We start from the raw sequence: 23,974 nt of genomic DNA on the forward strand, positions 1-23,974 counted from the left end.
TTTTAACTTATATTTTAGTTCATATTAATAATGAAGGTTATCTTTTTAAAAAGTGTTTCGTTTTTTCATTCCAGGGTTATTTTGGTTAGATTTAATATAATTTAATGCCATGATTTATTATATTTGTGTTAATGAAAAAAGAAATTTTTAAAACACGTGTTTTAAGTATTACAGTAAACAATTGTGTGATAACCTAAAACGGTGACTTTAGGTACGAAATTTCAAAATAGGCCCTACTTGTTTTCAGTTTGGGCACCGTATCTTTGATGGGTCGTCATTTTAAGGCTTGTCCGTATTTTGGATGAAAAAATTATGGCAACCCTATAGATAAGAGGCACCAACATTCATGCTTCATTCCCGGTGCTCATGTTGTGATTTACTCAATAGTTATTAAATATCTTTGTAAGGTATACATTTGATATTTGGAGCAGACTGGACAAGATAAATAGACGTAAAAACTAGACAATACTTGCCTTAATTGTTTATATTTTGTTAACTGTCAATGAAATAGTTCTCTTGAGGAATTTTAAATATTCGAGTTTTGTATTCCGGCTTCAAATGTATTCTGGTTTCAGGTGTTTCAAATCCCAGATATGTATCTGGGTCCTGGAACCAGGTACAGACCTAGATTTGACATTCGAACCCTCATCCGGATTAAATCAGATTTTTTTTACAGTAAGACATTCATTTGATCTTTTGATAGACTGAGACTCTGAGAGAGAGACAAATAGACTATATTCGTTTTAATTTTATGTTTTCTTTTTCGCTGTCAAGACTTCGTGAAATTACTTTTGACGAAGTTTAGATATTCAAGTCTATCACAATTTGAGATGTAGGTTTGGATGCAAACCAAAATCCGGACCCAGATCTGAGATCCGAAATCCGGACCCAGTTAGATCTGGATCTTCGGATTTGGCCAGATCTGGATCCAGCCATCCCTACCCTGCACCTCCTAGCTATAAAGCCTGCCCTAGAGCGCTTACTTCTGGTGAGTGGGGACCCCGAGGTTCAATTCTCGGCTAAGTAAGTTTGTGGTATACAACATCGTGTCCGTGTGTTTTCTCGGTGTACTCTCGTTTCCTCCCACTTTCTCATTCCACCCAATTCTTCCATCATCATTCACTTGCTTTAATCATACGTCTCCCTTAATTAAAAACGCATAATAATGAGGCGTTAAACTAAAAATTCAAATTAAACCCTATTTAAGGATTTGTAAATCAACATTACTTCGGAGTTTTTTTTTTTTTTTCAGTCACATATACCTACGAATTAAAAGCGATTTGTAAATTTAAAAGTACATGTCAAGTTGTTTACCGCGCCGCCAACTTTTACAAGTGATGTAATTACGTAAAGCGGAAAACGAAGCTGTTTCCTCTTGACCAACTGACGTCACACCCACCTGGAAACCTCACAGCCGCTGCCGATTGAAATGAAAACAAAATAATAAAAACAAACTTTGGTACTTACACATTTATATTCTTCTTCCTTCCCAAACAGTAAACAATAAGTTGTGTTCTGTGAATCCTCATCTTCATGATCCATCGTTTAGATCGCGAGAGCCCTTGAGTTATGTCAAAAGAACACTTGGTAAAAACTATTTTAAACGCACACGGAATATAACTTCCTGTTGCCGCTAGTAGGGAGGATGATGTGGTACGTACGTTCGGGTCAAGCGAGCGACACCGAGATTCTCCCGCGTCTCTCGCAGCGATCGTCAGATGTATACGGTCGGAATTGGAAGCACTAGAACATCACACAGCGTTGCCATCTCACCATGAATATATTGTATCTGAGGAGAAGTAAGTACCTATGTCGAAATTTTTAGACGTCCAAACTACGTTATGAATTAGGAATTGTATGAACTATATTTCGGAGCATTACCAGTATCTATGGCCTAAGGCCGTCACGTATGAAGGATTACGTCTTTTGGCGATTATATTATTAGGAAGGAGTGGGGAAGGAAGCGACCTCTAGCAGGGCCGGCCTTAGGTGGTGCGGAGCCCCAGGTTTTCAAGTAACTTCCACCAAGGTCTGTAGAACCAATATATATATATATATATATATATATATATATATATATATATATATATATAGAGAGAGAGAGAGAGAGAGAGCTCCCTGCTGCTGGTCTAGTGGTTAGCGTCTGTGCCTGTCGTGTACATAGTCTCGAGCCCGATTCCCGACGGGATAGCCCACAAAACTTAATTCATAATCACTTCCTTTCGTTAATATCATCCATCTCCTATGAACAAATTCTGGGACGTTATATATATATATATATATATATATATATATATATATATATATATATATATATATATATATATATATATATATATATATATATATATATATATATATATATATAAAATTTTCATTTGATTTCGAAGGTTTAATAGAAATTTTGCCGTCAGAATGGATGGCAATCAAAATGTGCGATTAAATAATGCGTGAAAGTTAATAGAGTAAACATATATAAGCTACAATTCGGGGCGGATCCAGGGGGGGCCATCGGGGCAATCGCCCCCCCCCCTTCCCCAGAAGAGGAAGGTTTCTTATATATATATTTATAAATAAAACCCATCCCAAAGTTTGGAGCCCTTAAAAGTAGCAGTATGACAACCCACCGCCCCCCCCAGAAGTCGGTCCTGGATCCGCCCCTGTACAATTCTATATAAAATTTTACATAAATGTAAAATCTACAACTATCAATATTAGTATATCGTATCTGAAAAGGACATAGTCATAACACTACTTGTTTTAGTGGGTGTGAAATGATTTATTTAAACGAATAATTTAGTTCTGTTCAGAAAAGACAAGAAGTGTTCGTTCGACCCCGCGCAGGGGGTCAGAACGTCTAGCTCTCAGATTACCTTGTCCAGTTAGAAAATTGTTGAATGGTTTTGTTCTTGAAGATGAAGATGGCATTTTTCCATCTATAAAATGTTCTGGTGAAGACGCTCACCCTGTTAATTGCTTATAGTAGCTAATTGTTCAGAGAAATAACTCAAATAGAAATGCCGACAGTGAATGAATTTTAAAATACAAACTTCACCATTGTGCCTCACAATTTTTCAAGAATATTCTGTTCAGTATTTCATAGTTTTCTTCTCTTACAAGTACACTTATTGATGTCGAAATCTAGTTTCTTCACCAAACTTGGTAAAGTGTGGAATATCAAGAAACGAGCGTAGCCAAAATTTAAAGTGCTTCCGTCCACAAAGACGGCCGCAATGGCCGAAAACGTGATTGATCAGAATAACCCATAACAATGTGTTTCAAGTTTGAAAATTTCATTTCATTTGTAAAACAGGTAAAGGGATGAGAAACAAAACACATTAACCGACACCGGGAGGGAATAGACATCTATTTGAGGGTATGCTTATCAAGGCTGCCATCTTGAAATCTCGAGATGGCGATCATCTTGTATCTCGCTTGACTTTTTTTTTTTTTTTTAATAGGAAGGGGGTCATGTAATGAATGAAATTGGGCTACAATTTTACGAGAAATACAATGGTGAAGTCTATGTTTCCATAAGGTTATATTTGTAAGACATAATGAAATGCACATTGATATGAATTCGTTGGTTCAAAGATGTTTAACAGATGTATCTTTTTGAAAAGAATTCAAGTCAGGAAAACCTCATGTACGCTAGTGAGAACATCGTAGGTTGCTACTTATGAAAGGTATAATCAGCTTGTATTCGTTATCGACTGCACACAATATAAAATGGTGATGAGACAATCACAAACCTTAAGGAACTGATGGAAGATGAATGACATATTTTCCATTGGATCATTCGAGTTAGGAGACAAACCTTCATAAGTAGCCACCTATTCAGTACACACTAGTATACATTCGGTTTTCCACTTGATTTTTAAAAAAATACATCCACGGGATTTTTCGCAGGAGAGGGCAAAGTTTTTTTCCTCTGGTTTTGTATTTGTAATATAGCTATAATAAGATAAAGGATATGCAAAGAAGTCGCACTGAAGCTGATTTATTTGATACCATCTCGGTATTCACAGTAGTATCACATGACATAATCAGTAAGAACGCCACGAACTTTTACTTAGTGGGGTGTTCAAAATAAAAGAAACTGTGCACCCATAATAATGATAAACATTTTTACACAAACTAAAAAAAAGCAAAACATATTTTTAAGCCCAGGGGTGTTTGTAAGGAAATTTGGAGAAGTGTTAGGGGTGTTGGGTTGTGCAGAATACCCCCTGGACATATGTATTTTTACAACAGAAGTTGTAAACGTAAAAAAAATAAAGAAACTACTGCAGCATTAAATTCAGAAAATATTTGTACAAACTATTCATACATACCCTCCCTTGTGGAGTCCATATGGATGTATCTGTATTGCAGTATGTTGTGTGTGTTTGACCACCGAGAGTAGCAGTCATCTTAACGGTACCATAGCCAATTGACCAGGGGCCCCGCAAATAGAATAGCATATATTAATTGCATATATTAGGAGCAAAATTTAGTCATAGATACCACAACACTTGTTTACTCTGGGACCCAATATGCTGTGAAAACGGCACTGGAGAGTAGAGTAGACGGCACTAGTGCGGGGCCCGATTGGGAGCAATCGGTCCAATTGGCTTAAGGCCGGCCCTGACCTCTAGGTACTATCCAATGTTTTGCCTGGTGTGAATGAGAAAATAACTCACTCAAGATGACTGCCCTGAAAATGCTTTTACACCTTCTTGACCTGGTGTCCCCACCGGAAATCGAACTTCTGACCGTTTGCACCAAAGACGAGATCGTTAGCGACTACTTTGCACGGGGCCATTCCAGACTAGATATTTTAGCCAAAAGACACTTTAGCCACCTTCTTGGTGAGAGGAGAGGAGACAAATGTTCCCCCCTGGATTGACAAAGTGGATTTAATTCTTCGAAATACATATCAAAACAGATTTACTTAATAACACAATCTATCTATTAAAATGCAACAATATAAACAGAAGCGTTTTTTTTTTTTTAAGCGTGTTATACCGCAGACGAAAACGTCGTGTCTTCGGGAGTGATACAGATAAACATTAGTTATGACTTATCACATATATGGGCTATGATATGTGGCTCCAACCTATAACGCCTTAGCTCAAACCTATAACTTTGGATTTCAACCGTTTGATTTACGGTTATTTGTGATTTCACGTTTAATAAAGACAAATATTTTAAAGTATTTATACTTTAAATAAATTATTTAAATGAAGTTTATCTTTTTTAAATTATTCTTCAAAGCCTTTGTATTTTAATAAGCCTTTTCCAAAATCAATGCAAATGAATTGTGCTGCCATCTTTGGAATTCTTTTAAACTATACTTTTGTGGACGTTTATATGTTTGTGGCCAATCCTTTCGACAAAGAGATCTCGGAAACTACAGGCTCTAGAAAGATCATTTTCACTGATCAATTGCAAATTTTATGTAGATTGTCCAGTTCTAATTGATTTTTTTTTAAAAAAAACATCACCATTGTTTCTATATTACATTTTTACGGGTACACTGAAAATGTTGAAATTAGAGAAAAGAACTAAAGCATCATATCCTACGCATTATACATTCCAACACCACATAATTGTATATGGGGGTTGCATACCTCTCAGGTGTTTGTTTCATGGTCAAATGATAATGAAAAACAAAGGATAACCATTTTGTCCACTTTAAGTTGAATCTTTATTGTTTGGAGTGTTTTTCCCAATGAACACCATATATCACTGACATTATAATTAATTGTGTGTGTAATGTATTTGCTTATTACGTACTGTATTCAAGAAGAAAGAAAACATTGATCATACATGAATTAAAAAACTCCAACTGGAAGTAGGCTCAAATCTTGCAAACGGTGCGCGATATTGAAAAAGTAACCGAAACAATTTTCCCTTTATGGTATCTCTTGCCATTTTTTTCTTTTTTTTATCAAGACGTCTTTCGCTTGTGTCTGTAAATGACATGTACAGATGTTGTGAGGAATGGCAAGGAGATTCATGCTTATATGCGAATGATGCGCTGTGTAGAGAGTGCAGGTTCAGCTAGTCTATATATTAAAATGATAGGTTTATATGTTTGTCTCCAAAGAAAAGTTTATATATTTGTCTCCAATCCTTTTGACAACGAGATCTCGAAAAAACAAAGTGCTAGAAATGTGCCGTTTTCGCTGGTCGATTCCAAATGTTGTGTAAATTGTCCAGTTCTCATTCAAATTTTCAAAAAACCGTGTCGTTATTGTTCTATTTAACATTTAAGGAGAAGTTTTGATCCCATAAGATTAACATTGTTGCAAGCCGAAACTACGATGTTAGACAACCAGTAGAGAAGTTACGTATGGCAGGTTGACGAATGTTGCAGGCGCTTTGCTTAAATCTGAATGGCAAAACCTATTGTATGCTGGCAACTTCAAAGGCCTCAAGAGACGCAATGAGACGTACGGACGGATACTCGTATTTGAAAAAAATATTTCCACTTTATATCGTGTTATTTCTACAAATTTGCTACAAAGTCACTTCAACATCTATACATAGCAATTGACTTTCTTTGTGAGTCTCCTATTCTTTACTTCTGTAAGGAGACATGCACAGTAGGAAGGAGATACATGCAGGGGCGGATCAAGACAAAATTTTCACCAGGGTAAAATGACTCTTTGGCGCACCCCCCTAGTCCTAGCTTATATTTTACATTTTATTACAGTGATTTTAATATTTTAAACCCATTTTTCAAAAAGAAAAATTAATATTCAAATACATGATATAGGTATACTTAATAGTTAAAAGTATACATGTTACCTATTATATTGTGTTTACTATTATTATTATTATTATTATTATTATTATTATTATTATTATTATTATTATTATTATTATTATTTATGTACCGATATGTATAAACAAAAGCAATATTGAACAGCATTTATTGAATACTACTAATGATGATATTATTACTGCTATATTTTATATCGTTTTGTTATATCAATAACATCAGGAGTCATTGTACAGCGGTGGACACTTCTAAATGGTACACCTTAGCCGTAAATCTCCATATGGCTGTACCATTTAGAAGTGTCCACCGCTGTACCATATATCCGACTGTGTAACAAGTGATTGCCCGGGTTGCCCGGCCCTTGGTCCGCCCCTGGATTCATGGTCATAACAGAACGATGCGTTGAATAGATAGTGCAGGTTCAGCTAGTAGTATTTAATATACTTAAAATAAAATACTATAGTACTACAGTGTATTTCAGTGGCGTATACAGAATTTTATCAAGGTGGTGGTTCTCCAAGCTGCTAAGTTCATATCATTTCAGATATTTGAATACATATTTTAATGTGCTAAATGTTTATTTTTGTATAATATCTTGTTCAAGGGCGGGGGCTAAAAACGAAATAAGCCCTTTGCGCATGCCACTAGTATGTTTTTTGCAGTTAGTAAAGTTATTCTGTGAGCATAAATGATTAAAGTATCATACGCACACATACTTAAGGAGTTTGTGTGTGTGTGTGTTGTGTGTTCGCAACTGCACTTGTGTGTTGGTCTTTAGTTCCCTCCTCCTTGGAAAATATCTTGCGACTGTCTGTGTGTATGCATTATAAACATTACAGAATAGCTACGTCAGTCGTCGATCGACAGGTATTAGAGGTAAAAAAAAAAGGTAAGAGATAACAAGAAATGGATTTTGGATGTGAGTCCATGGCTCAAGACTAGATTACCGTACATGTCCATTAGCACTTGCTTTTCAAACCGGAAGTCATAGATATAAACTCTTCTAGGTTCTGTCATTGATCATCATAAAGGCAGAAACAGTGATAGATGGTGACTTGAAGTTTCTTTGAAATGGGTGGAGCGTCCCAAGTTCCACTCCGTCCCCCCCTCTCTCTCTCTCTCTCTGTCTCAAATAAAATCGAAAATTGAACAGGTCTAATACCATTTCAATACTGATCTCTATAGAACAAGAACTGCAGAAGATAGTGGCAGACTTTTTTCGTTTGTTTTCTGTACCATCTTGTTATATTTTCACACTAATGTTACCCAGAAGACTAGAAATCTCAAAAAAAAAAAAAAAAAAAAAGAAAAAGAAAAGAAAAGGAAAAAAAGAAAAAAGAAAAGAAAAAAAAGAAAACGAGAATCGTGGACAACAGTGATTTACGCTATCCTTAACTCTCAAACTCTGTTTCAGTATTAGGGGCCGCGGTGGCTCAGTGGTAGAGCGTTCACCTCTGGTGTTTGGGGGTCCCGGTTTCAAACCCTGCTCCCGCCAAGTGAACTTTGTGGTGGACAAACACCGTGTGCGTGGGTTCTCTCGAGGTTCTCCCGTTTCCTCCCACTTTCTTCATTCCACCATTTCATTCATCTCTCATCATCACCGTCTCCTTTAGCCTAATCGGCATAAGCGTGGGACGTAAAACTCAAAATTTTCATTTCATTTTTCTGTTTCAGTGTTACATGATTCATAGTACAAAAACGATAAATTGAGAAAATGTTTGTACGAAGATAATGAAGAGAACTCATCAATGTTCGGAGGTTCTCAGTCATTACCCAACAAACTCCAATCTGAAATAGACTATGTTTGTGACTTAATAACTCTTAAACCACCGAACTAATCTCAATCAAATTTTCAGCATAGATGAGGTTTGAGCCTGGGATGGTTTTTAACATTTCACTTTGACTCGTGTCAGGATGTCCCAAGGGTGTATATATACTTGGTGTCCCAGGAGGAAGAGGCATTACTTCGGAAAATGGTAGTATGGGTGATTCTAAGCAAAAAAAAAGTTCATATGAACATGGGTCCTAATCTCAACGGTTTGAGAGCTACATGTTGTGAACTATTTTTGACTTTATGTCCCTTATTACTCACTTGTAATTATTCTACAAAGGTGGGACATAGCAGATTTAAAACGTGATGGAATTTCGTTTCCAACGGTATGCAACATGTGACAGTGGTATCTTTGGAAGGGAAGTTATTGAGGGAAATTTGGAAATCAGTGTTGCCATCCAATTCCGTTACGTAATCTTAACTTTCCTTTAATAACCCCCTTTTCAGAAACACCATTGCCACATGTGTTATACACACTTTTTATACAATCTGCTTAATACATAGTAGAAACTCACTTCCGGGATATGTTGTTCTTAAATTGTTAATTTCCATGTTATTATCCACAATACATCTGCATTACTGCAAGAATAACCATTCCCGCATTCAATAAAAACTATATAATTTCTGGCGTTCTTTGTTAGGTGAAACAGATTAGGCTACTTATAACATGTGAACTGCAACTTTTAGAAATCGTTGGATACACTGCAGTGTCGTTCGCCGCTCCCCTGTCTCACCGCGTTCATCAAGAAACTGATGTAAACACAACAGCAGCGTCCTTCGCTAAAAACCGCACTAATATCCTGCTCAGGTAATACTTCACCAAAACCGGAAGTGGTAGAAATCTACTACCACTTCCGGTTTAAAGATCGTGAGTCCTATAGAACGACAGCTGTAACAAATAGCGAAAAACTGTTTTTTATGTGGATTTAGTGTTTCCAAGAATACATTATATTTTCACCTATATCACTATATTGCAACTGGAACTGAAATATCCACCACTTCCTGTTTTAATATGGAATTTCCATAGTTTGGAAGTCTACTGTAGATTCACAATGTAAATCGGAAGCCATTTGGATTGGATGACAATGATTTGGGTTTGGCGTCCCTTTCAGCAGCGAGGCTATACGAGACGTGAATCTACAATTTAACGTGGGATCCGATCCACATAAGCTCCTACCGGGATCGGGAATCAAACCAGGGTATCTAAAGAACTAACTGTTTCCTTGCGTGTGAGACCCTGGGAGGACCATTTATCTTGATACGTCTTTGTATCTTTCAAACTAATGGACAAAAGACAATGAATTTTTGTACCATGTAAATATCGGCAAGTAAATATTGTTTGACATACTCTGTGATATCACCAGGTTAACATTGTTGCCAATCTAACGTAAAGTTATATTTTTTTTAGATATCCCTACGTCAAGTTACTACGTGTTTCAAATCTACATGGGGCCGCGGTGGCTCAGTGGTAGAGCGTTCACCTCTGGTGCTAGGGGTCCCGGGTTCGATCCCAGCCCCCGCCAAGTGAACTTTGTGGTGGACAAACACCGTGTGCGTGGGTTTTCTCGGGGTTCTCCCGTTTCCTCCCACTTTCTTCATTCCACCATTTCATTCATTACTCATCATCACCGTCTCCTTTAGCCTAACCGGCATAACCGTGGGACGTAAAACTCAAAGATTTCATTTCATTTTTCAAATCTACATGTCAAATGAAAAGTACAATATTACGTTTGTTAGTCAATGTAAGGACGCTACAGTATCACTAACATAATGAATATGAACTCTTTCAGTTTAACGTCCCACGATTATGCCCTTCAGGCTAACGGAGACGATGATTAAAACAAGTAAATGATGATGGAAGAATTGGTGGAATGAGAAAGTGGAAGGAAACCAGTGTCATATCCAGGGGGCGATCGTCCCCCCCCACCACCACCAGAAGAGGAAACATTCTTATTTTATATATATAAATAAAACCCATCCCAGAGTTTAAAGCTGTTAAAAGTAGCTCTAAGTAGCAGTATAACACAGAAGTCGGTGCTGAATCCGCCCCTGGAGGAAACGGAAGTACCAGATTATGAAAGAACTTCAATCGTTAATAGGACTTAATATTACAAGAACTATGTCAAATATGCTATTCTTACTGTAATAAATTATATTGACACATTTTTTTTCTTTGGCCCTCTTTTAAGGAAGTTTGCGCATTACTGCCCTAATTCGTTCTTCTGTTTGGAAAATGAAGGTGCAGTAATCCCCGCAAATAATTTTCTTCTCTTGCTGTCCTGAATTGTCAACTGTCAATTAACGTGACGCACCATTACCTTTCAGTTCTAATACACCACAGGGATATTTTTCGAATTTGTCATGTGTGTCAAATGTCTTGAACAAAATAGTTTAATTTCCCAATTATGTCCATTGGCACTCAAATAATGATTCGTTTTCGTTTTATTCATCAATTTCTTGACAATTACTCAGTATGAAATATCAAAATTTTAAAAAAGAAAAACATAGGAAGAATTCACTAGCTTTGTCGCCAACACACTTCAAAAGTCGCTAGTCGCTTTTGTAAATAAAAAAAAAAAAAAAAAAACGTTAATCTGCGTTTTCAAATCCTTAGATTTAGTGATTTATCGCTAAAATCGGCAACATGCTTCGTTATGAAAAGTTGAAAATATTTACGTATATAGTCACTAAGAAGAGAAAGATAATTCTATAGGTGGCAACGCTTACAATCTCGTTGTGTGAGATTTATTTTCCAGATGGCACTAGCAGTTAGATTTTCTTCACTTTCAAGTAAGTTATGCACTATTCAGAGAACGATTGCGTCACGGCTGGAAATGCAAAAAGTAACGTGTTCTTCTGGGATATTGTTTAAAATATGTAAATTGTGATGCATACTCATTTTTTAAAAAAGTTCTGTATTTAATTGCGGACAACGACTTTTTATGTAGGCGTTGTAGGGTTTTTAGCAGTGGCGGGAAACTTATGGTCAGCGCACTGCTATTACCAGCCGTTTTATATAGCATTATTGACCGGTTAGCCCCCGATACTCATTTTCAGAGGCTAAATCGACCTCTGGGACTTACGGCCTGAGGTGAAAAGTTCTTTCTACACCCATCGGGAATCGAACCCGGGTCGCTGGATAGACAGTCGGTCACTCTACTAAACTACAGGCCAGTCTCGAAATTTTGACAATGCTTAGAATATTGTCCATATTCTAAACAAGCTAAAAAGACATGTGTGTAGTTTTCTAAACAGTTGACTTTTTTTTTTCATATATTGCTCAATATAATTTAATATAATTGGAATTTTTTAAGGTAAACTATTAAGTGTGTTCTATTGTGTTGTACTATATTAAGTTCATTTTTTTGTTTAAAAATTTCTAAGAGTGAATGGTAGTTTACATTTTAAAATTGTGTTACTAGAATTTAAAATAAAATGACATTATATTCGCCCAATGTAACATGTATGTCACACCCCATATCTGAAACTTACTGACGAGAACTTCCTAAAACTTAACAAAAAAAAAAAAAAAATCGGGCTCTCATTACGCGCTGAAAGAGGCAACACAATCCGAAAAAAAAAAAAAAAAAATCTTGGGCGTTTCCGGCTTAATTCGCAGTTCAATTTTCTACACATTCATCATTGCAACCTCGTCCCCATACTTTTCTTTCCCTATTCCCAAAGTTTCTTCTAGAACTTATGCTACTTTCGTGATACGATATCTTTACTCGCAAAGTTCGAAGTAGTCAGCTATTAGTTAGTTCGTATGCCAATTTCTCTCAATTTACTTATTTTCTTCGAAATTTCAAATGAATCTGTTTTTACTTTCCCATCTTTTAACTTCCCAGTACCTAATTTATTATTTCTTGTTTCATTCCTGGACATATTTTTTCACTGGGATTAAACTTAAGTCAGGACAATATTGTTATCTGAACATTTTTACATTTTTTTGCCCTCTTTTATCATTGCCATTCATTACAATTTTCTACTATACCAATAGGTCACTTGCCTCAAATTTTGAAGTTTCTATACATAAAGGTCATGTGTTGACATAGTAAATATATGCTTTAATACTATTCATTAATTGCAGTCTTTCTATTTCTCTCTTGTTTTATTTTCATCATATCACGGCATTCAGAAGACAAATTTCACAATGTAGGTCTAATAATACTACTTAACAACAGAGAGAACACACTTGTTCTTTCGACTTCTTTGCTTCTACCACATACGTACCTTCACCTTTCATCAATTTGCTGTCTAGACAAAATACTGTTTCGTGATTTTTTTTTTTTTTTTAAATTGTTTCTAATTTGAATAAATGATTACAAGATATTGCTTATTGTCATCCTCGGTAGAAAAACAAATACTACTTCAGATGCATCTCGATTATTATTGAACAAGTTACATAGAGAAAAGGTTACAAAATAATAAATATAGAAATTATAAATTTTAACAATTTACGCCTGTCATAGAGGAAGACCTCCATGCACGAACTTTTTATGTGTTGCCTCTTAGCATAATTAATGAAGTACTAACAGTAAAAGTTTGATGGTAGGCTCAGGTCCATACTGACAAGGACCTAATTTAAAGGTCGACTCACGATGTCCGTTGTGATTGACTGACTGGCCCAATGACTGACACTTTGCTTACCATTTATTTATTTATTTATTTTTTTTTTTACCTGTATAAGTTCATTTTATTTTTGTATTTTGACATTTTCACTTTCATTTTTAGATTCTACTTCCTTGAAAGTGCGTTTATGGAACCTCAGCCTGTTTGTTTCTTTTATTTTTAATTTTAAAATTTTTAATATACCTTGATGAGTTGAAATTACATTGCAATAGTGAGGGGGAAATGTAGTCCCCCGCCAGAGACGCTCGTGCTGAATTGAAAACAAAAATAGAAGTTGCATGGCGTAGCTGTCATTTGCTCGGAAGCCGGGCGCCCTAACACGGAAAACAAGATTTTTCGATCCCTAGTCCAAAGCAATCAATAGACTTATATTTTGAAAGTACATAGCAAAAAATGAGGTGTTAAAGCAACATAAAATGACTACCACTGTAGTGTGTTACTTGTGTGTTAATTCAACACTAAGAATATCGCCTTCCGAGCATATAGGAAATAACTTGTTACTGGCTGTGAGTATTTGCATTTTTATGCTTTAGTATAGGCAAAATTTTCCGCAGTATATTTCGCATTTATACAAAACAACGAATAACGTTTTATGTTCTGTGTAATCGGTCACAATAATAGTTTTGTTCACCTGAATTGTGACAACAGTTACATGAATAGCAGTGCTGCCATCTGCTTTCCTTATCTGTTATTCTTATGTCCTAGCATATATAAACAACAGATAGTACAGCTACTTCTCGTGTAACTGTTGTCACATAATTCACAGGTTTACAAAACTATTATTGTCACCGATTACAGAAAACATAGAACGTTATTCATTACTTGGTATAAATGCCAAATATACTGCGTAAAGCTCTGCCCACAACAAACAATAAAAATCAATGCAAATACTCACAGCCAGTAACTAGTTATTTCGATATGCTCGGAAGACAATATCTTTTTTTTTTTTTTTTTTATGTTTTTCAAATGTTCTCTTCTGCTTCGGTGGGTGCAATGCATGGGCGGAGCTAGGAACTGACTGCTGGGGGGCAGACCTTTTGGTCGGTCTCGGAGGTCTTCATATATGGTCATTTTATATGTGGCATTTTTATTTCTTGTCAAAAAGTTGGGAGGGGGGGGGGCAATGTCAACCCATAACTCCGCCAATTGTGCAATGGATTCTAAAGCTCCAATTCTGTACACATATTGTGAGCTAAATTTGCAATAATACATTCAATATTCCCTTTCAGGTCACGACTTGTTCGTGGCTTAATTTCACAAACATGAGACCACCCCCATAGAAATTAATCTGAAGACGTGGGGTTGATTTTGAGTTTAACGTCCCTTTCAGCAGCGAAGCTATATGAGACGTGGACCTACTGATTAACGTGGAATCCGAACCACATGAGCTCACGCCAGGAAACGAACCCGGGTCTTCTACGCTAAAGGCGCGTACTCTAATAATCCGAGGAGTGAAGGGATGGGAGATGTAAGATGATCTGGAGGTCAATTCACATAATTTCTCGACAGGGAGCGTCCGGTTCTGTCGCATTTTGATGATAAATTTGAAGAGTTGTTAAATGGTGTATTCTTTCTCGCAGACTACTGGACACAAGTGCCAATCAGTGTCAGTGAAACACAATTTCAAAGTTCTTGCTGGTAAACCATGTGCAGTATGATTTTAAGTGTAAGTAACAACAGTTACGTGAAAAGCAGTGCCGCCATCTGTTTCTCTTATCTGTTGTTCTTAAGTCCTGGCACTTAAGAATAACAGATGGCACAACTGCTTCTCTTGTAAGTGTTGTCACAGAATTATAAGAAAAAACTTGCGCATATTAATTTTAATATACGTTAAATTAATTCACCTCAGAATTAAAACAATACATATAAAGTTATCGTACATAAGCATATGCAAAAAATAATATACAATTATAAACAAAAAAAAAGATGTAAAACTCTCCTCATCACCGTCATATACATAGAATACAAATATTTTTCACATTATTTGCTTACGATTATCTTTGTAACACATATTTATATTTATTTTTATACATGTACATTATATGTATAGAGCAGGACGCAAGTGTGTATAAGTAATAAAAAAAAATATCACCTACTATACAAGCATGTACAAAATATATCGGGGGGAATAAAATATTCACATTATATACACACATTTAAACATTAAATACAAACTCTTTTAGCTACTTATATCACAATTAACAAACATATAACACAAAAATAAAATCTTTAAAACAAACTGCAAAAAAAAAAGCAAGTCATAATAATAATAATAATTAGACAAATTCACGATTACAATACTACAATATATGTCCAGATACTGACGATGACAAGAAAAAAAAACACAAGACAGAAACTAACTTATTGTCAAATAAGTAAAAAAAAAAAAAACGTTTATTTTTTTCCACAATAATTGTGTATATAAACGGTTTTTTTCAGAAAAAAAAATCGCTTTACAAAATGAGTTTTTCTCCATAATTACAGACAGATTATTGCGATACAAATCACTTTGGCTAAACGTTTAAAACATGTAATAATTTGTGCAGTAATAGCGTCTTTAAATCTACTCTTACAAATGATTCCTAATTACAAAAAGTATCTGTGCTTGTGTGTGTTCTGAAATTATAATTACCTATTATCTAAAAAAAAAAAAAATTGATAACCACGTTTAATACACCCCACATAATACAAATACATCATGATTGACACGGATAAGTGAAACGTTATCACTATTTTTTCAGCTAAACTGATCCCTATTGAAGGTCTGATGATCTATTTTACAAATTATTTTTAAAAAATCATGTAAATACGGCAGTTGAGAGGGCAATTGTCTGTCTGTATATGGAATCATCTATTCCAATATTCAAACAAACTGAGTTTCATTAAAAATTGCAGTTGCCGCAACGAGATACATCCACAGCTCTTGGAGAAAGACGTTCACATGACCTGTAAAACAAACTCATACAAATTAGCATCACAAAGGAAAGGGAAGACTTTTGTTCACACAAGATAATATACAGGGTGGCCCATAATTACCGCATTTATTCGCGTAATAGTCGCAATTTTTTGTACAAATTTTTTAATGCGAAAATCCAACTGCGATTATTACGCGAGGAAAGCTGCCACTCACTTATCGCTACGATCAAAACAATTTCGAATTTTGATACATACAGCATTATATCAACATAAAATATAGCCTCCGCTCTCGTAAGTCGCACTGAAACACGTAATGGCTAGGCTACGCTCTCTTCCAACTACCGCAATGATGAACGTCAATGAACTGAAAGTGGAAGTCGCGTTGCAACGAAGGTGGTTTGCATCGCTTTGCCGCCAGAGGCTGTCTGCGAGCCAAGAAGTGAATTTTTGGAATCACAACCAGATGTTTGAAACCCTTGAGGTAATACAATGGAGGAGACCCGGGTTCGATTCCCGGTGGGAGCTCATGTGGTTCGGATTCCATGTTAATTAGTAGGTCCACGTCTCATACAGCCTCGCTTCTGAACGGGACGCTAAACTAAAAATCAATCAATCAAAAGCAATACGATGGAACGCCAGAGCAGACGAGGTGGTTGTAAACAGGTGCCATACTGGGATGAGTCATACTTGGAGGGGGGCGCGCAGAATGGAGAGTGGAAGTAGGTTGCCTGAACTCTGTTGACAGATGGGTCACGGTGTTATGTATCAGTAAACATGAAAAGTTCTTTTGCTCGGACTCGCACAAGATAAGTAATTTCGAACAAAATCTCGTTCACAAAGACAAATATCCCGTAAACTGCGACTTTTATGCGGGGATATTTTGGCGAATGTTTTTACTTCAAACTTAAAGTGTGATTATTATGCGAGGGCGACTATTACGCGAGTAAACACGATATGTATATATGTTTGACTGACTATAGTATTTGTAATTCTGGACAAAAAAATCGATATGGCAACACTGTGTAGCCTGAGAGTGGGGATAATGACCATTGACTTATAACAGTTAGTGTATGCCAGACAGGATGGCGGAACGGTGGGAGTAAACGAAACATTCCCGAACCGCTGGATCGATGACGTGGGTCTGTAGAGTGGCCAGCTCGATCTCTCGATTTGTCACCACCTAACCCTTTTCTTGTGGGATGTTTTAAAGGACAAAGTGTATCCAAATCACAAACGAACTGAAAGCTATCACAAAAGCGTTCCACAAGATATCAGTACGGGTCTGTTCAGCTGCTTGCAGCAACGTTGCTGTTCGTCTTCAGACATGCCGATTAGGATGATGTATTGGTGGACTCTTCGACCGAGAGCAGATCAAAATTTTTGTAAAGGAAAGATACGAGAATAGTGAGTAGAGCAACCCACATATATATAGATACACCATTACATTCTACACTTCCAAGTTATGTCGAACAAAACTGAATGCAAGTGTTTCCCCTGGAAAATCGTTACTAAGTAGAACGCGTGTGTTTCGAGTTCTCAAAATATGCACTAACTATACTTGTGAGGGCTGACAGTGTTCTTAGCAAACTGTAGTCTGGTCCGGGATGAAATTTACTCAAACAGGGTTGGGGCTGAGAGTGTTAAAATCTAAATTGTCTCACATGCTCTTATGTAAAAACTTTACAAAATGGAAATGGAAAATCTTATCATAAGCATTCACCCGTTTCTTGCAGAACTCATTTCGAATAATGGAGAAAAAATGAAGCAATCATGTCCTAGCTGTTATTCAAATCAGTTTTTATGTAGCTGTTTTAGATTCTTAGGAGTAGTACCAACCAGGTTAGCTGTCTATTGGAATCCAATATTTGAGAAAAGAGAATTCATTTTATATTATTTTGATGTTTTGAGCTCTAATTATAAATACATGTTGATTTAACACATTTATCTGAACTGTTAATTGTGTCATCCAAGAAGCACTGAAACGATTTGCGTAAGAATGAACACAAGGAGTATATATCTTTTCAAATAAAGAAAGGAAAGCTATTATATTGTCTAAATAAATAACTTAAGGAAACAAAAAGGTTTTCCCAGTGGATCCCGATTCTGAAATGAAATTAAATCTTTGAGTTTTACGTCCCACGGATATACCGGTTAGGCTAAAGGAGACGGTGATGATGAGTAATGAATGAAATGGTGGAATGAATGGGAGGAAACGGGAGAACCCCGAGGAAACTCACGCACACGGTGTTTGTCCACCACAAAGTCCACTTGGCGGAAGGAGCAGTGTTGTGTCTGACTTTGTAGGTGCGTGAGTGTTGGTAGTAAGTGTTATGAAATGGCGTCGAAAATCACCCGGTATTGACAGGGTTAAATAATATAAATCCTGGATCCACAACAGCTGCTTGTTTTCTATCCCTGCATTCTGTAATGTTTTTGTTCGTCAGTAAGTGTGTGAGGCACAAACCGCACACAGACATTTTGCTTGTCCGAATTTTCGGTTAGAATGAGAGAGAAAGCCGACTTCGGAATTGCGGTAAGATCATCGATGAGCCTCAGGATACAGAACGATTTTCCCACTGTTTCGATGTTCTTGTCAGTGTGCACAACCACTATTGGTGCTGGTCTACAATACTATCTCGAAATCTTGCATAGCACTTAAATATATTCTTATGGCTCAATGCCTTACTGCCGTAAACTGTTTCAATCATTTAAAACGTCTTTGTTGCACTTTTACTCAACTTAAAACACAATTTAATGCTGGCACATTAAATTCCATTTCTCCCTTTCTGACCAACGTTCAGCAGGGGTATTGTCAGTCACAAGATCCGTATTTTTGACAAAAGATAGTCGAAATATTTCGCTACTTAGTGCATATATTACTCACTAGATGGAGCTGGTGGTTCCGTAATTAAAACAAAAATAATCACTTTTCTCACTGGACAGACTGTGTGTAACGAGGTGTGTTCAAAAAGTATTGAACCTTATTTTTTCCCGCGTAAACTAATGAAACGCGGGAGACTTTCTTCAATGTAGATACAAAAGGGGATACACATGCGCCAGTCGCTGGCTGTCGGCCAACGAGTGAAGATGTGTAGTAAACGATCGTCGGATTTCTTCAGTTGTTTCTAAATGACAGAAAAATTTAAGCAGCGATATTGCATGAAATTTTGCCAAGAGCTTGGCGATACCGAAGCGAAAACCATTCAATCGGATCGGTACACTCAATTTTGAACGAAAGGGACTTTCCTGGTAATAGTGAAATCGGCCCTTGATCCAAATTGGGTCGCTATTGGTCAAAAAGGTTACCCTTGACCTAGAACTACCTCAAAAAATTTTTTGACCCCCTATCCCCTCCTCTTACCGAATTATCGTATAATACATGCTCAAAATTTATTTTTTTTTTTTAATTTTGGTGGGGGTGGTCCAAAAATTTTGAAAGTTTCACAGATTGTAGATACTATCTAGATGCAAATGTGCATTTTTTTTTTCAAAACTATCGATGCGTATTTTCTTTATTTTTTTGCGTGTTGAAAATTTCAAAAAAAAAAAAAAAAAAAAAAAAAAAAAAAAAAAAAAAAAACTGTAGAAAAAAATTGGGGGGGGGGACACATTCCTGATTTTCTGGTTAAAAAATTTGTTATACCCTTTGGTACAACATATATTTTTTCGAGGCTTGGAAGTAATGGCAACATTGTCAAAATGAAATAAAATGAAAACAGTTTTTCCACCATTTTAGGGCACTCAAGATGAGGGCCCCCTTTAAACAATCCTTTGCCAAAGTTTACAATTTCCCTTTCTCTTGCGTCCCTTCCGCTTCTGTCGTTTTTCGGCAGCTTCGATTGTGTCCATTTCGAAACAGAAACACCAAATATATCTCCGCAATAGTGCTTCCACTTCATCCGACTCTTGCACAACAAAGTTACACACAGCTCGTGGTAGAGAGCGCCACTGTGTGCGGCCACTGAAGCAAGCACTGATAGATAGGAGGAACCGACGTGAGGTATGTGTTTGCAAGAGTCGGTTGAAGCTGAAGCACTGTAACGGAGATATATTTGGTGTTTCTATTCCGAAATGGATACAATCGAAGCATCCAAAGAACGACAGAGGCAGAAGGGACGCAAGAGAAAGGAAAATTGTGAACTTTGGCAAAGAATTGTTTGAAGAAGTCCTCACCTTCAGGGCGTAAAATAGTGGAAAAACTATACGAAAAACACGCTTGTTTTCAGTTTTATTTCTTTTTGACAATGTTACCATCACTTTCAGGTCCTGAAAAAAATATATGTTGTACCTAAGGGTATAACAAATTAAAAAAAAAAAAAAAAAAAAAGAACGTGTCCCCCCAAAAAAAATTTTTACAATTTTTTTGAAATTTTCAACACGCAAAAAAATAAAGGAAATACGCATCGATAGTTTTGAAAAAAATATTGCACATTTGCATCTAGATAGTATCTACAATCTGTGAAACTTTCAAAATTTTTGGATCACCCCCACCAAAATTTAAAAATATTTAATTTTGAGCATGTACGATACGACAATTCGAAAAATTTTTTGAGCTACTTTTAGGTCAAGGGTAACTTTTGGGTCAATAGCAATCCAATTTGGATCAAGGGCCGATTTCACTATCTTACCAGGAAAGATCCTTTGGGCATGAGGAGAGTGTCCGCGAAATTTGATTCAGGCTTTCATTGCCAAACACAACATTCTTGTGTGTCGTCAGGCTCCCTAATCACCCTACATGGCTCCGTGTGACTTTTGGTTATTTCCCAAGCTGAAAATGCCACTAAAAGGAACCCGATTTGAGTCAAGAGAAGATATCATGCGGAATGCGAGGCACGGTTGCTCACCATTCCAAAAACTGCATTCCAGAAGTGTTTCCAAAAATGGCGGGAGCACTGGGAGAAGTGTGTCCATTATTATTAAGGAGACTACTTTGAAGAGAATTAGTGTTTCGGATTTTCAAATCAATAAATGTATTTTTGTCAAGAAAAGGTTCGATACTTTTTGAAAACACCTCGTATATAACTTTAAATTTAAGGCACTAACAACGAAAGCAAATAGTTTACCTTTTCATAATATACAATCCACTTCTTTTTTTCTTTCTTTTCATGGTCGCAATACCACCATTGTTACGAGACCTAGGAAAAAAAATATACATATGAATTCAACTATACTGCTCATCTTTACATGAAAACACTATATTTTCTTATTTAACACTGCCAAAGATAATCTAATACAAATGCTTAAAGCCTATATTTATTCGCAAATACAGAATAGATTAACGTTTGATTTCCACAAGTTTAGAGAAATAGTTGCTTTACAAAATGAAACATTTAAATCATTAATGATAACATAGTGGCAAATCTGCTCATGATATCAATTACAAATTATCTTAACAGTCATGACAAAAATTTTGTAACTCGCGAGTTTCAATGTTTTGAAGAGATTTAGTGTTTTCAAAGAAATTTTAAAACGCTTCAAATCATGTAGTAATTATTTACTTAAATTAAGTTTTAAAAATAGCTGTCTCCATATTGTTCAGTTCAGTAGTGGGGTAGTATAATGATATAATCATGCATATTGTGATAAGAACATAAAATTGTGCACAAAGCTTACTAACATAGTAACAAATAAATTTTGACGTAGACCCCAAAAATCTGACGACAATTTGCTGGAATTCCAGGCGCTGGAATATCTGGAGCACTGGAGAACGGTATGTTATCGCTGGAATAGCCATTACGTGAAAACGGCTTGACCTACAGAGCCAAAGTAAGACTCAAATGCAAGAGAAATAACAAGCCTTTAATTTAAATTCTATATTGTCTTAATTGTACATCATCCAGGGCCGCACGAGGGGCCCAAAATTCATTAAAAAGCAAACAAAACAAACCTATTGCGTACTTTTTCTCTGTGCTTTTTATTTGGTCACTTCATGAAGAAAAGTTACATAAAATAGTAATAAAGTCAAAATTTAAATTAAGTAAACCACAGTTTCCTGCTGTAGAAATTGCATCAGTTTATAGTCATTTACACATACCATCACAGGCACACAAGGCTGTGCATTGAAGGAATAGGCCAGCACATTTACACATATTAGTGCACAGAGATTTGCATCCGCAACGAACAAGTTCTTGGCAGTGCTTGGAAAGTTCTGGTAGCACAGACCATAAAGGTGTATACCCTGAATCACTTCTTTTCAGCCACACTGTTCAGGATCTGGCAAATTAGGTTGTAGTGCAGACCACTGTGACCAAATATACCCTCCTTGCAAAATGGTTCTTTTCACATGTTGAATAAGTGCAGCCTCAGTGGGAGGTACACTTTCCAACTGACGACATTTTTTAGTTACTAGCATTCGACGACAGTCGTTTACATTTTGCAGGTTGCTGGTTCGATCATATAGGTACACGGTGAAACCTTGCAATTTCATGAATGTAGTATCGTCTAATTTTAAAGGCGCATGTAAAAGTTCTACAAATGCAGCAGTAATTTCTTTATTTGTCCGCCACGCTTCCCAAGCTGTTTTCTTTCCCCGACCTGCAAAGGCAGATACAGTACCGCATCCGGTGAATACGTGCCAAAACAGGATGCCGTCACAGATTTCTGTCCCTAGTTTCTCCGCGTACTGGTGAAAAGGAAGAAAGCATTTATTCTTACCAACACCATACTCAACCAATAGGTGGGACAGTAGTAGTTTGGGGAAAGCATGCAAAGCCAGGACAACTACATCTGAATCTACCGTTTTGATGATAATGGATTTATGGCCTGCTTTACTGGCATGTTTGGCATGCAGAAGCAACCTCGTAACGGCCTCTTCATGCGTGCACGTGCTAGTGGACCGTATATATTTACGTCAAATGTACCCCATATGTCAATACCTTTAGTGCAAATAAGTTTTCTCATTGGGTATTTTAGCCTCGTTCATTGATTCTGCAATTAAGTGAAAAAGACTTGTTTTGTTCTCTTCATTCTGCAAAAACAGATTTCAATTTTTCGGGATGGGAGTAGAGTTTGTAACACGAACTCGTGATGCTCACCCTCGTTTCTGTCTCTCTTCACTTTTTAAGCTATCTTGCAAGTAACGATCAAACACCAGATCTACTCTGCTCTTCTCTGATAGAATAGATGAAATATAAGGATGTACTTTCATCTGCAAGTAATCATGGAATGTTTGTGATGGTGACGGCTTCAACATATGGATGATAGCAGAGCCGTCCAATATCATACATGTAGCAGGTGGAGGGGTAAATTGGGTATCGCCGTATTTTTCTAAACATATAACTACATCTGAATTAGTTCCTTTGCGTATGAATCCATCTTCAGAAATTGACGGAGGATATCCCAGATTTTCATGAGCAAAAATGTCGGATAGATCTCCCTGTCGACTCTGAAATGCTATAAAGAGACGACTGAAGAGAGCACAGTCATTTTTAATATGGATAGCTTACGGTGTTCAGGATTAAGATTTTTCGTTGTCTTGCGACAAAGAGCAACGTTATTTCGTTTAATTGGTTCAAAGAGTGATTTACTGCACAGCTGCAACCGTTCCTGTATAAAACTGTTATACTGATCTCTTCCAAGAGTTTCAGCAATGTATACCGACTTTACTGAATCTTCGGGCATTATAGAATAAGTCGCAATACCAAAATGTTCATTACCTTCTTGAATAAAAGGATTGTTGCCATTCTCTGAGAACACACGTACCAGTTCTGTGACATCATTTTTAAATCGCATATTAGCACCAGATGACTCTTTGTGGCGTATTCTGAGATCATCATTATCAGAGATCAATCCACACTCTTCCTCAAAACCCGATACAAGGTTGGCAA

The 23,974-nt window shown here is 36.5% G+C and overlaps 2 protein-coding genes across 8 annotated transcripts in view; both read right to left on the reverse strand.

Moving 5' to 3' along the window:
- The window catches only part of LOC145684445 (cyclic AMP receptor-like protein A), a 339,973-nt gene extending 338,277 nt beyond the window's left edge, over positions 1-1,696 (reverse strand). For all 3 annotated transcript variants that reach the window (XM_081756834.1, XM_081756832.1, XM_081756837.1), the window contains exon 1: positions 1,468-1,696. In XM_081756834.1, the coding sequence (XP_081612960.1) occupies positions 1,468-1,542 (75 nt within the window). In that variant the 5' untranslated portion in view covers positions 1,543-1,696. The remainder of the gene's footprint in view (positions 1-1,467) is intronic.
- Positions 1,697-15,037: 13,341 nt separating this feature from the next.
- The window catches only part of LOC145684446 (motile sperm domain-containing protein 1-like), a 31,240-nt gene continuing 22,303 nt past the window's right edge, over positions 15,038-23,974 (reverse strand). For all 5 annotated transcript variants that reach the window (XM_081756842.1, XM_081756839.1, XM_081756841.1 and 2 more), the window contains exons 6-7: positions 21,212-21,283; positions 15,038-16,178 (exon numbers count right to left, since the gene is read on the reverse strand). In XM_081756842.1, the coding sequence (XP_081612968.1) occupies positions 21,252-21,283 (32 nt within the window). In that variant the 3' untranslated portion in view covers positions 15,038-16,178; positions 21,212-21,251. The remainder of the gene's footprint in view (positions 16,179-21,211; positions 21,284-23,974) is intronic.

This window comes from Thermobia domestica, chromosome 4 (assembly GCF_964235325.1).
Source record: "Thermobia domestica chromosome 4, izTheDome1.hap1.1, whole genome shotgun sequence".
NCBI lineage: Eukaryota > Metazoa > Arthropoda > Insecta > Zygentoma > Lepismatidae > Thermobia > Thermobia domestica.